Source organism: Crocuta crocuta, unplaced genomic scaffold (genome assembly GCF_008692635.1).
Source record: "Crocuta crocuta isolate KB4526 unplaced genomic scaffold, BGI_CrCroc_1.0 scaffold388, whole genome shotgun sequence".
In the NCBI taxonomy this organism is placed as follows: Eukaryota; Metazoa; Chordata; class Mammalia; order Carnivora; family Hyaenidae; genus Crocuta; species Crocuta crocuta.
The window spans coordinates 2300711-2314391 of record NW_027528867.1 but is presented as its reverse complement, the minus strand read 5'-3'; the positions used below and the strand labels follow the sequence as shown (position 1 = coordinate 2314391).

The following is a 13681-nucleotide window of genomic DNA, read 5'->3' as shown; positions in this document are numbered from 1 at the left end:
AGAGTTAATTGATGGAAGGTGAAGGCAGACAAAGAACCTCTGCTTACTGCCTTCTTGAATCCCAATCAGGAATTATGATTAAAGTCGCGGCGAGACAACAGAGGGCTGATGAATTGGTGTCTTTTTTTTTCTTTTTTGCCGTCATTCACACTTGATTGACTTCAACCTTTCAAGTGCAAAAGTCTCTCTTTTCCATTATTATTCATAGCCATCTGAGTTTTTCTAATTAAAGTGTATGAAAACAATTACTGATCCGTCGTACTGAGTCTGTTAGAGGGGATGTCTGCCTTACTGTAATGCGTATAAAAAGCCCACAGTTTTCTATAATGATGTGCAGCTGAGGTGTTAGATAATTTTATTCTTTTTTACTCTGTAGGGTTTTTTTTTTATTTCTCGTGATTCATTTTTCATAATTCCTAAAGATCCCTGGAAAGGACTGATCCTGCAGCTACAACCGAGAAAGGAGGTGGGGGGGAGTCTTTTTTCCTTTCCCTTTCTCCCCCTCTTGCCCCCAACCTCGTGCTCCCCCTCGGCTGAGGACTATAAATTAATCGGTGACCTTTCACTTCTTGGATTCCCGCTGGACTCCCCAACCACACTGGTCAGAAATGCTTTCTATTAAAAAGAAAATAGATGGAATGAGTTTGGCAATCTCTGCTCCATTCCTAATGATTCATCAACAGCTAGCCTTAACCAGCTGCTGACGAGCTTTGTGTGAGGGTGCAGATGTCTTGGGAGCAGGAATTCTGTGTCACGCACACTCACCTGCCATGCACCTGCTCTTCATAAACATGAGCTTTCTCACAACCCTTCTCCGTAGCGCCTGTTGCTTAATTTTTGCACCTTATCAGCATCTAGACTGCTGAAATTATTCTAATACCCCTAAAGGCATTGAGGTGTTACCTTTTTGGTGTTTATGGGGATTGCTGTTTGGGTTTCCCCTAGGACTGGAGCCTGTCACTGATGTTTCTAGGGAACACGTCAGCAGCTGTTTTGAGCAAGGCCAGGATCTTCAAACCATTAAAAATAATTTATTTAAAATATTTAATTTTGAACAGTAATCTAGGTGTTCCAGTATTTGTGACCACAAGTAAAGATACTGAGATACCGGAGTTTCATGGGAAGAGAATTCCTTCTGGTAGGGCTGGATGCCATGTAGGAAGGAAGGCTAAGGGTGTGACTGTAGTTTCTGTTCAGCTAATTTCTTAGTCTGTCATCAAACTGGAGACAATTTCTAATTCATATAGCAATATCATCGCCTACTACCTTTCCACCACATACTGGCCAAAGGGATATTTCTTTTGTTTAAACGAAGAACATCTTATCCTTACACTGGATTTAAGGACTGCTTATCACATTAATGTTGGGTAAATGATCGCTTATTTAGACAAAGTTTCCAGCCAGATGGCAGAGGAGCCTAGAGAAATGTCTGAGTATCTGACCTAAAATTATAGCTCTTTTGATCCAGGCTGATTCTGGAGTTAGTGATATTAGTAAGCAATAGCCACATGGTCAAGGTGGGGCTGCCCTGGTATAGGACGCTGTGCAGGGCGCCCTGTGTGGCTGGGACATCGCATCAGAGGGAACCTCTGGCCAGAGTACCTTGAGCAAAAACCCCAAAGGAAATCCTGACCGAAGTCATAAGAAATGCTCATTTGCACTTGATCTAGCTTCTAAAGGGTTACAAAATGTTGTTTCCTGGAGAATCTGCCAGCGTGTCTGCGTGTCCTTAGCCTTCTCTTTGTTCTGTCCTCTTCTTCTTACCCTTTCCTTCGCTCTTACTCCCCTCCTCTTCTTGCCTGAATACATTTTGAAAACAGTACTACAATGCTCCCTGCTTCAAGATTACGGTGTACTTTACTAGGTATGATTTAATTAGGGCCCTTATTATGTTTTCAGCAGCTTAAGGTGGGCCTTTCAACTTATCTACCTAATTGGTTGCACAAGAAGTTTCACAGCCCATGACAAAACATTGTCAGTGATCAAAGTCAAAATTCTGCATAAAGGAAAAATATTAATAATAAGATTATTCTTCAAGTGTGCACTGCTAATTATGTCCAGAATGTAACCGTAGAAACACTTTTGACTGATGTGAGCTTTGTCTAATAAACATGAATCTTCAGTGAGCTATGAAAAGTGACACTTCCAGCTTTATACTGGTGAAGGCTAATTTTGCTTATTAAATAATTTTTACACATTTCCCTGTTTTGTGTCTCTCCTCTCCATTTGACTCTCTCCTCATTTCTGTGTCCCTTATTTCTCAGGTGACCACCCCTGAGATGGTGATGCCCAGCAGCATGTTCCTCCCAGCAGCTGTTCCAGATCGAGATGGGAACTCCAATTTGGAGGAAGCAGGAAAGCAGCCTGGTTAGTGTCATTTTGATCCCTAGAATGGGACATATTGGGTCAAAATGTTCACTGAATAAGAGTGCCAAGAATCCTTTACAATACTCCTAAGGTGAATGTAATTGATCAAGAGATGAGGGGCACTTTATATATACTCTGGCTCCTGGCATGTATTTGTACACTGTTCAGATGGTTTAAAGTGAGAGAAAATAAGGGGAGAACCAGTGGGATTGTGGTGGACACATGTCCCCTTAGATCATACATTTAGGAACTGATAACCGGAGACTCAGTCAATAGAACCATGCGTGACTCACCATTCTAAGCTGTTCAGCACTCTTATTAGGGACTTTTGCATCACATGAGTGATTTGGGGGCATTGCTCTCTAGGAGCCTCCTTTGCACAAAGTTCTTCTTTTGAGTCCTCTGGGATTGCCTTAGATCCCAGTGTAGAGGTACATTTGGAAAGAACATTGTTTTACACATGGATATCGGTGCCCATGGTGTTTCCTAGCTAGATGGATCATTAGACCTCCATTTATGAGGGTCTCCTACATCTTTCACCTCTTGTCAGCAGCTAATATTTAGGCTGGGAAGACTTCAGCCACATTACTGGCCAGTCTACTTCCTGCTTTGTGATGACAGCTGACTTTTTTTTTTTAAAGGGTCAGAATATATATGGGTGTAGAATAAAAATGTCTTTTAATAATTGGCCACTTAATGTGAATAGAGATGACAATCAAAAGTAATGTTATAACAAGAAATTAAGCTAAAAAATATACTCCAGAATTTCTTGTATTACAATGGGACAGCAGTTGTCTTAAATCCCCCCAACCTAGGATGGCATTAATTGACATATTCTGCAGTTCAGGTCCATGTAAAAACAGAATCCAGTCTAAGATCAGTAACCTGCAAATCCATTCTTGAGAAATTCAAGATGCTGAGTCAAGCAACAGAATGTTGTGTAAAAGATCTGTGATATGATAGAAGACTAGTATGAGTGAAACTGTTTTTTTGTATTTCCTTTTACTTGTACCCTCTTTTCGTGTGCACTTGCTTATAATATGCATTCTTTGCAGGGGCTATATGGAGAGAGTCTGCGTTCCAGTTGGGTATTTTTCTTATAAGATTCTGTATTTGTGAGGACTTGCTGAGTAGATCGCTCTGGGTGCCATCTTTGAAACAAAGCCTTCTGTATCACTGGGCTTGATATATATTCATTTTTTACAGAGACGTCAGAGGATCTGGGAAAGAACATCTTGCCCTCTGTAAGCACAGAGCACAGCGGAGATTTGAAACCTTCTCCTGCTGACCCAGGGGCTGTGAGAGAAGATGCAGGCTTCCTATGCTGGAAGAAGGGGTGCAACCAGGTTTTCAAAACTTCTGCCACTCTTCAGACCCACTTCAATGAGGTTCATGCCAAGCGGCCTCAGCTGCCTGTGTCAGATCGCCATGTATACAAGTATCGCTGTAATCAATGCAGCTTGGCTTTCAAGACCATTGAAAAGCTACAGCTCCATTCTCAGTACCACGTGATCAGAGCTGCCACTATGTGCTGTCTTTGTCAACGTAGTTTCCGAACTTTCCAGGCTCTGAAAAAGCACCTCGAGACAAGCCACCTGGAGTTGAGTGAGGCTGACATCCAACAGCTTTATGGGGGCCTTCTGGCCAATGGGGACCTCCTGGCAATGGGAGACCCTACCCTGGCGGAGGACCACACCATAATTGTTGAGGAAGACAAGGAGGAGGAGAGTGACTTGGAAGATAAACAGAGCCCAACAGGCAGCGACTCTGGGTCAGTACAAGAAGACTCAGGCTCAGAGCCAAAGAGAGCTCTACCTTTCAGGAAAGGCCCCAACTTCACCATGGAAAAATTTCTAGACCCTTCTCGCCCTTACAAGTGTACCGTCTGTAAGGAATCCTTCACTCAAAAAAATATCCTATTAGTGCACTACAATTCTGTCTCCCACCTGCATAAGTTAAAGAGAGCCCTTCAAGAGTCGGCAACTGGTCAGCCAGAACCCACCAGCAGCCCAGACAACAAACCTTTCAAGTGTAACACTTGTAACGTGGCCTATAGCCAGAGTTCCACTTTGGAGATCCACATGAGGTCTGTGTTGCATCAAACCAAGGCCCGAGCAGCTAAGCTAGAGGCTGCTAGTGGCAATAGCAATGGGACTGGGAATACTAGCAGTGTCTCACTGAGCTCCTCCACCCCAAGTCCTGTGAGCACCAGTGGCAGTAACACCTTTACCACCACCAATCCAAGCAGTGCTGGCATCACTTCGAGCTCCAACTTACTGAGCCAAGTACCTGCTGAAAGCATGGGGATGCCGCCCCTGGGGAATCCCATCAGTGCCAACATCACTTCCCCTTCAGAGCCCAAGGAGGCCAATCGGAAGAAGCTGGCAGATATGATTGCATCCAGGCAGCAACAGCAGCAGCAACAACAACAAGCACAGACACTGGCCCAGGCTCAAGTTCAGGCTCATTTGCAACAGGAGCTGCAGCAGCAGGCTGCCCTGATCCAGTCTCAGCTGTTTAATCCCACCCTCCTTCCTCACTTCCCCATGACCACAGAGACCCTGCTGCAGCTCCAGCAGCAGCAGCATCTCCTCTTCCCCTTCTACATCCCCAGTGCAGAGTTCCAGCTCAACCCTGAGGTGAGCCTGCCCGTGACCAGTGGGGCGCTGACGCTGACGGGGACAGGTTCAGGCCTGCTGGATGATCTGAAGGCTCAGGTTCAGATCCCACCGCAGAGCCACCAGCAGATCCTACAGCAGCAGAGCCAACTGTCTCTGCCCCAGAGCCACTCTGCCCTTCTGCAGCCAAGCCAGCACCCCGAAAAGAAAAACAAACTGATTGTCAAAGAAAAGGAAAAGGAAAGCCAGAGAGAGAGGGACAGTGCTGAGGTGGGAGAGGGCAACCCGGGACCCAAGGAATCGCTGCCGGATGCTTTGAAGGCTAAAGAGAAGAAAGAGTTGGCACCAGCAGGTAGTTCCGAGCCTTCCATGCTCCCTCCACGCATCGCCTCAGATGCGAGAGGGAATGCCACCAAGGCTTTACTGGAGAACTTTGGCTTTGAGCTGGTCATTCAGTACAACGAGAACAAACAGAAGGTGCAGAAGAAGAATGGGAAGACTGAGCAGGGAGAGAACCTGGAAAAGCTGGAGTGTGACTCCTGTGGCAAGTTGTTTTCTAACATCTTGATTTTAAAAAGTCATCAAGAGCATGTTCACCAAAACTACTTTCCCTTTAAACANCCTCCTCCACCCCCTCTGCCTGCAGCACCGCCTCAGCCAGCTTCCACGCCAGCCATCCCTGCATCAGCCCCGCCCATCACATCACCGACGATCGCACCGACCCAGCCATCTGTGCCACTCACCCAGCTCTCCATGCCCATGGAGCTGCCCATCTTCTCACCGCTGATGATGCAGACGATGCCACTGCAGACCTTGCCGGCTCAGCTGCCCCCTCAACTTGGACCTGTGGAGCCTCTGCCTGCGGACCTGGCCCAGCTGTACCAGCATCAGCTCAATCCAAGCCTGCTCCAGCAGCAGAACAAGAGGCCTCGCACCAGGATCACAGATGACCAGCTCCGGGTCCTGCGACAGTATTTTGACATTAACAACTCCCCCAGTGAAGAGCAGATCAAAGAAATGGCAGACAAGTCTGGGTTGCCCCAGAAGGTGATCAAGCACTGGTTCAGAAACACCCTCTTCAAAGAGCGGCAGCGTAACAAGGATTCCCCTTACAACTTTAGCAATCCTCCTATCACCAGCCTGGAGGAGCTCAAGATTGACTCCCGGCCCCCTTCCCCTGAACCTCAGAAGCAGGAGTACTGGGGAAGCAAGAGGTCTTCAAGAACAAGGTTTACCGACTACCAGCTGAGGGTCCTACAGGACTTCTTTGATGCCAATGCTTACCCAAAGGATGACGAATTTGAGCAACTCTCTAATTTACTGAACCTTCCAACCCGAGTCATAGTGGTGTGGTTTCAAAATGCCCGACAGAAGGCCAGGAAAAATTACGAGAATCAGGGGGAGGGCAAAGATGGAGAGCGGCGCGAGCTTACAAATGATAGGTATATTCGAACAAGCAACTTGAACTACCAGTGCAAAAAATGTAGCCTGGTGTTTCAGCGCATCTTTGATCTCATCAAGCACCAGAAGAAGCTGTGTTACAAAGATGAGGATGAGGAGGGGCAGGATGACAGCCAAAATGAGGATTCCATGGATGCCATGGAAATCCTAACACCCACTAGCTCCTCCTGCAGCACCCCAATGCCCTCACAGGCATACAGTGCCCCAGCACCATCGGCCAACACAGCTTCCTCCGCTTTCTTACAGCTTACAGCGGAGGCTGACGAACTGGCCACTTTTAGTTCAAAAACAGAGGCCAGTGATGAGAAACCAAAGCAGGCTGAACCTCCCAGTGCACAGCCAAGCCAAACCCAAGAAAAGCAAGGACAACCAAAGGCAGAGCTGCAGCAGCAAGAGCAGCCAGAGCAAAAGACAAACACAGCCCAGCAGAAGCTCCCACAGCTTACTTCCCCTGCTGCATTACCACAGCCTCCTCCACAAGCACCCCCGCCTCAGTGCCCCTTACCCCAGTCAAGCCCCAGTCCTTCCCAGCTCTCCCACCTGCCCCTCAAGCCCCTCCACACGTCAACTCCTCAACAGTTGGCAAACCTACCTCCTCAGCTAATCCCCTACCAGTGTGACCAATGTAAGTTGGCATTTCCATCGTTTGAGCACTGGCAGGAGCATCAGCAGCTTCATTTCCTGAGTGCACAGAATCAGTTCATCCACCCCCAGTTTTTGGACAGGTCACTGGATATGCCTTTCATGCTGTTTGACCCTAATAACCCACTCCTGGCGAGCCAGCTGCTCTCTGGGGCCATACCTCAGATTCCAGCCAGCTCAGCCACTTCTCCTTCAACTCCAACCTCCACAATGAACACTCTGAAGAGGAAGCTGGAGGAAAAGGCCAGTGCAAGCCCTGGAGAAAATGACAGTGGGACAGGAGGAGAAGAACCTCAGAGAGACAAGCGTTTGAGAACAACTATTACACCAGAACAGCTAGAAATTCTGTACCAAAAGTATCTATTAGACTCCAATCCAACTCGAAAGATGTTGGATCACATTGCGCATGAGGTAGGCTTGAAGAAACGTGTGGTACAAGTATGGTTTCAGAATACACGAGCCCGGGAACGGAAAGGACAGTTCCGGGCTGTGGGCCCAGCCCAGGCCCATAGGAGATGCCCATTTTGCAGAGCACTCTTCAAAGCCAAGACTGCCCTCGAGGCTCATATCCGGTCCCGTCACTGGCATGAAGCCAAGAGAGCTGGCTACAACCTCACTCTGTCTGCAATGCTCTTAGACTGTGATGGGGGACTCCAGATGAAAGGAGATATTTTTGATGGAACCAGCTTTTCCCACCTACCCCCAAGTGGTAGTGATGGCCAAGGTGTTCCCCTCTCACCTGTGAGTAAAACTATGGAGTTGTCTCCCAGAACTCTTCTTAGCCCTTCTTCCATCAAGGTGGAAGGGATTGAAGACTTTGAAAGCCCCTCCATGTCCTCAGTTAATCTGAACTTTGACCAAACCAAGCTGGACAACGACGACTGTTCCTCTGTCAACACAGCAATCACAGATACCACTACTGGAGATGAGGGCAATGCAGATAATGATAGTGCAACAGGAATAGCAACTGAAACCAAATCCTCCTCTGCACCCAATGAAGGGTTGACCAAAGCGGCCATGATGGCAATGTCTGAGTATGAAGATCGGTTGTCATCGGGTCTGGTCAGTCCAGCCCCAAGCTTTTACAGCAAGGAATATGACAATGAAGGTACAGTGGACTATAGTGAAACCTCAAGCCTTGCAGACCCCTGCTCCCCAAGTCCTGGTGCAAGTGGGTCAGCAGGCAAATCTGGAGACAGTGGGGATCGGCCAGGGCAGAAACGTTTTCGTACTCAGATGACCAATCTGCAGCTCAAAGTCCTGAAGTCATGCTTTAATGACTACAGGACACCCACTATGCTAGAGTGTGAGGTCCTGGGCAATGATATTGGACTGCCAAAGAGAGTTGTTCAGGTTTGGTTCCAGAATGCCCGAGCAAAAGAAAAGAAGTCCAAGTTAAGCATGGCCAAGCATTTTGGTATAAACCAAACAAGTTACGAGGGACCGAAAACAGAGTGCACTTTGTGTGGCATCAAGTACAGCGCTAGGCTGTCTGTACGTGACCATATCTTTTCCCAACAGCATATCTCCAAAGTTAAAGACACCATTGGAAGCCAGTTGGACAAGGAGAAAGAATACTTTGACCCAGCCACTGTACGTCAGTTGATGGCTCAACAAGAGTTGGACCGGATTAAAAAGGCCAATGAGGTCCTTGGACTGGCAGCTCAGCAGCAAGGGATGTTTGACAACGCCCCTCTTCAGGCTCTCAACCTTCCTACAGCATATCCAGCGCTCCAGGGCATTCCTCCTGTGTTGCTCCCCGGCCTCAACAGCCCCTCCTTGCCGGGCTTTACTCCATCCAACACAGGTGCGTTCTGCTGTAGGTGATTCTTGTAGCATTTTGTTCTGTGGCTACCACCCAAAAATCTCTTGAATGTTGGATAGGAAGAAGCTTTCCTTTCTACTTCTTTAACAGCAACAAAACTTCTGGTCCCTTTCATTGAGTCTCCCTAGTGCTGTTGTGTATATGGTTTTATGACGTCCCAATCTTAGGGATAAGACCTCCCCACCCCCGGGTAGGAAGAGTCTTCTCTGAAATCATTCTCAGTCCTGTGTTCAGTAGCAACACGAGGGTGTGTGCTATAGAGAAGAACTTGAAGGTCCTGGCATCCTTAATCCTGAGGAAGTTCAAGAAAGAGGTTTTCATCATAGACCCTTCCAGTCAGTCTTTGAGAAAATGTCACTCCCATGGAGATATTTGTTGAAAAAAAAAAATACATTTGAACATCTAGCTAATTCTGAATTGTGCCATTTGGAAACTGTTTCAAGAAAATTTAAGTCAAGTCCTTGTTCTTACCTGTGGTTCCTGCCCCTGTTTTTAGAGAGCTGTTCTGGCAGAACTGCTATCTGGAGGAAGCTCTCCTATATGGATCCTTACTTCTGGCTGTCTTATCTAGCCAGAATAAAAGTGCCGTATCAATTTCTAATGGGACTCTCTTTGTACTCGAATGCACTGACCATGAATCTTGTATTGGGCAATATGGTTCTGAATCTCTGGAAGATTAATGGCCAGAAACATTAATGGTCATTTTTTAGGGGTCTTCTGTCACCCCTTCATTTCCTTTTGCCCATCTCTCTTTCCTCCCTGCAGGCTCCTAATTCACACATATACTTGGTACTCTTACTTTTCTACTTAATATGGAGTTTGATAATTTGCACCTCTTTCTTGTTCCTCCTCCTTTGTCCTTACCTGTCTTTTCTGGAGCCAGCTCTCTTCCCTAAATTGGACCTCCAGGATCCTGTGAAACATAGGCACAAGTCATCAAGTTTCCCCCATGGCCTGCATTGACCACTGTACCTTTACCAAAGGAGTACCTTTACCTTTAGAGTTCCTCCTTGCCTCAAAACGTGCCCCTTTTCCCAGGGGTTGAAGCATTAAGATGTAAGTCATTGCTTATATTTGTTGGCAAGAAATGTTGCAGAATTATCCTAAAGCCAGCTAGACATAGGCCAAGATCAAGCTATGATTAGTGTCTAGGACTGAATTACCCTTGCAGCTCAGGACCTTGGCAAAAGGGCTTAGGATGGCCCAACATTTCATAAAAATGTGAAAAAAAATTAGAACCAGAATGTCTGATCTATTCCCCTTGTTTTACAGATGAGAAAACTGAGGGCCAGAGAGGTCAAGACCATTCAGCAAACTAGGGTAGGAGCCAGAGCTCCCACCCAGGCCTCCAGGCTCCCAGTACTATGTACTCCTTCCACACCACCCAATATGAGCCAGTCAGTCAACAGGTATATGTTTAGAGCTGTCCAGGTTCTGACCACTAAGAGTGGACTCAAGATAGAAAAATACACTCTTAATAATTAGATGCAGGCAGTTGTGCCCTAGTTACCCTGTACCATAGCTCCCAGGAGCACTGGATCTGGAATGGGGGAAGGAACCTGTATTTATATGTCGGGCCCAATGGTAAACTATTTAGATATGACCTTTCATTTAGTCCCTGCAACCATCTACTGTAGAAGGTTGAGGTTCTGCACAGTCAGTTGGCATGAGGCCACATAGCAACTGTGTGTCAAACACAATCCATACTGCATCAGTTTGTCTCCAGAGGTACGTGACAAGTATCAGGGTGATGAAGGGCCTTGCTTGGTTCTAATCTTACAGATGAGCAAAAAATGAGGCCACAGGATTATTCTGAGAATATATTTAGCTACTGTATCAAACATGGCTAGTGCAGAGCTTGGTAAATAGATCAAGTGTTCCATAAATCCTTCTAACCTGGATCTTTGTCCTGAAAGCCTGATGCCACAGAGAGAGAAATGTCTAGATGTTTTTGCATTGCCTTGCTGATCTTTGGCTTTGGCTCCAACCTAAAACTTGGAGTGGATGGAAAGAGCCACATCCTAACTTGTCGACTTAATAATCCAGTTTCTCTCCATCTTATTTGTGCCAGTTTAACCAATGAACCTTTACTGGGTTTTTCTGAGTCACCTACATGTCTCTGGTTCCAGTCCTTTCTGTGCATTGAAGAAACTGGAAGACCTAATCTCAGTGATTCCTTTGTGCTGTTTTCAAACAGTAGATTAATGCTGCTCCACAAAGCTGAGGGAAGCATCCTTCTTGGCTTTCCAAATATTAATGGATATTCTTCTGGGATTGACAGCTTGTGGCAACCTTGTCTTCTTCATTTTACATTTGAGGGTTTTTAAATGCTGCTCCACGATGAAGTCAACGTTGTCTTCACCTAGGTCTGCACTTCCATGTGTTTTTTTTCTTATGAGGCCAGTGTCATGTTATAGAACACCCAATCCTAGATTTCTGGCAGAAGGTGGGCCAGATGAAATAGGAGCTGTGGGGTATAATTTTACATTTTGGTGTGCTCTGAAGTGAAAGGATGAATATGGTCTAGTTTCTGAAGTGTGCTGCATGTAATGATCTGAGGTCCACTGCCTGTGAATTCTTCTCGTCAGCACACCTGATCTCGCTTTCTCACACTGGCATCCCCTTCTACCACCACCTTGGTGTATCAGTAGCAATGTGATCTTCCATCACCCTGGAACAAAAGACAGACTCAAACCAGGAGAGTACTTTGGGCAAGGGAGGATATTCAGCTCTGGGCTGGGTGAAGGCTTCACAAGTAGAGTATGACTGTGGATGGGGTTGTAACCCATGTGGGCCTGGTGACATGGTCAAAGACCTTTGCTACTCACAAGCAGGGGTAGATTGCCATGTCTTTGGTACCACATTTTGGGCCCTTCCATTTCTGATAGTGCTTTTCTCCTTTCCCTGTGGCTGGTTTCTCAAGCAACTGCAGGCTTTGTATATGTCATTCAAATTGGTAGAAAGACAGCATGTTCATTTCTCCAGCAAACTATTCGTAGATGGTTACATTTTTCCAAAGATTTGTTAAAGCAGAGTAGCTGAGCCAAGGTACTGAGACAGTTTTCCGTAAATGGATTGTTTTTAGTTATTCCCATTGCTCTTCTCTTTGTCCTCTTAACACGCCCACTCCGCTTATAGCACTAGAGGTCAGAGAGGCGTACATGTGTTTGTTCACTTGGTTTTGGTTTTGTTCACAGGTTTCTTGCTTTTACTCTCTTCTTCTGTTACTTCCCTCCTCTACAACTTCTGGTGAGGCTGCTTAGCTGTACTATTTCCGTGGAGCTTTGATTAAGGCCTTTGGTTCACATGGGTCCCAGTTGGAACTAGCTGGTTGGTGGAACTCAGCAAAGAAAATACGAATTAGTGGGTGTGGTGCTTGTGGTAGGAAGGTGTTAGAAGCTGTTTAGCTGAAAAGGGTAATAGGGGAGCTGACCCAGGGTTGGGTACTGATTAGAATACAAGGCTATCCAACCCTGAGCCTAGTGAGACACCTCTATTGAAAATGGTGGTTCTGAGAGGATCTTTCAGATTTAAACCTTGAGATCTCTGACTTTGTGCCAGTGACACAAGTAAGATGGCTTGAGCTTCAGCCTCACCACCCCAGACTGACATATAGTTCTGTCTGTTGCAGCTTTAACGTCTCCTAAACCGAACTTGATGGGTCTGCCCAGCACAACAGTTCCTTCCCCTGGCCTCCCCACATCTGGATTACCAAATAAACCGTCCTCAGCATCGCTGAGCTCCCCGACCCCAGCACAAGCCACCATGGCGATGGCCCCTCAGCAACCACCCCAACCCCAGCAGCAGCCACAGGTGCAGCCGCCGCCGCCCGCAGCCCAGCCACCACCTGCACCACAGCTCCCACCCCAACAGCAGCAACAGCAGCGCAAGGACAAAGACAGTGAGAAGGTCAAGGAGAAGGAAAAGGCACACAAAGGGAAAGGGGAGCCCCTCCCTGTCCCCAAGAAGGAGAAAGGAGAGGCCCCCACAGCGGCCACAGCCACAATCTCAGCCCCGCTGCCCGCCATGGAATATGCAGTGGACCCTGCACAGCTGCAGGCCCTGCAGGCAGCCTTGACTTCGGACCCCACAGCGTTGCTCACGAGCCAGTTCCTTCCTTACTTTGTACCAGGCTTCTCTCCTTACTATGCCCCCCAGATCCCCGGCACCCTGCAGAGTGGGTACCTGCAGCCTATGTATGGCATGGAAGGCCTGTTCCCCTACAGCCCTGCACTGTCGCAGGCCCTGATGGGGCTGTCCCCGGGCTCCCTACTGCAGCAGTACCAGCAGTACCGCAGAGTCTGCAGGAGGCGATCCAGCAGCAGCAGCAGCGGCAACTACAGCAGCAGCAGCAGCAAAAAGTGCAGCAGCAGCAGCCCAAAGCAAGCCAAACCCCAGTCCCCCAGGGGGCTGCTTCCCCAGACAAAGACCCTGCCAAAGAATCCCCCAAACCAGAAGAGCAGAAAAACGCACCCCGTGAGGTGTCCCCCCTCCTGCCGAAACCCCCCGAAGAGCCAGAAGCAGAAAGCAAAAGTGCGGACTCCCTCTACGACCCCTTCATTGTTCCAAAGGTGCAGTACAAGTTGGTCTGCCGCAAGTGCCAGGCGGGCTTCGGTGACGAGGAGGCGGCAAGGAGCCACCTGAAGTCCCTCTGCTTCTTCGGCCAGTCTGTGGTGAACCTGCAAGAGATGGTGCTTCACGTCCCCACGGGCGGCGGCGGCAGTGGCAGCGGCAGCGGTGGCGGCGGCGGCGGTAGCGGCGGGGGGGG

At 47.7% G+C, this 13681-nt stretch overlaps 1 protein-coding gene and 1 long non-coding RNA gene across 3 annotated transcripts in view; one reads left to right on the top strand and one right to left on the bottom strand.

Moving 5' to 3' along the window:
* LOC144225189 (uncharacterized) overlaps positions 1-13681 on the bottom strand; it is a 158234-nt gene that overhangs the window by 10726 nt on the left and 133827 nt on the right. Inside the window, exon 3 of one of the 2 annotated variants that reach the window (XR_013333230.1) lies at positions 9776-9826. The exons of the other annotated variant lie outside the window; for it this stretch is intronic. This is a non-coding gene — a long non-coding RNA (uncharacterized LOC144225189). Of the gene's footprint in view, positions 1-9775; positions 9827-13681 lie in introns of those variants that run through there. 2 annotated transcript variants of the gene reach the window in all.
* ZFHX3 (zinc finger homeobox 3) overlaps positions 1-13681 on the top strand; it is a 244718-nt gene that overhangs the window by 226264 nt on the left and 4773 nt on the right. The window contains 4 exon segments of the mRNA XM_077756375.1: positions 2265-2367; positions 3574-8895; positions 12545-13204; positions 13207-13681. Coding sequence (XP_077612501.1) covers positions 2265-2367; positions 3574-8895; positions 12545-13204; positions 13207-13681 — 6560 coding nt within the window.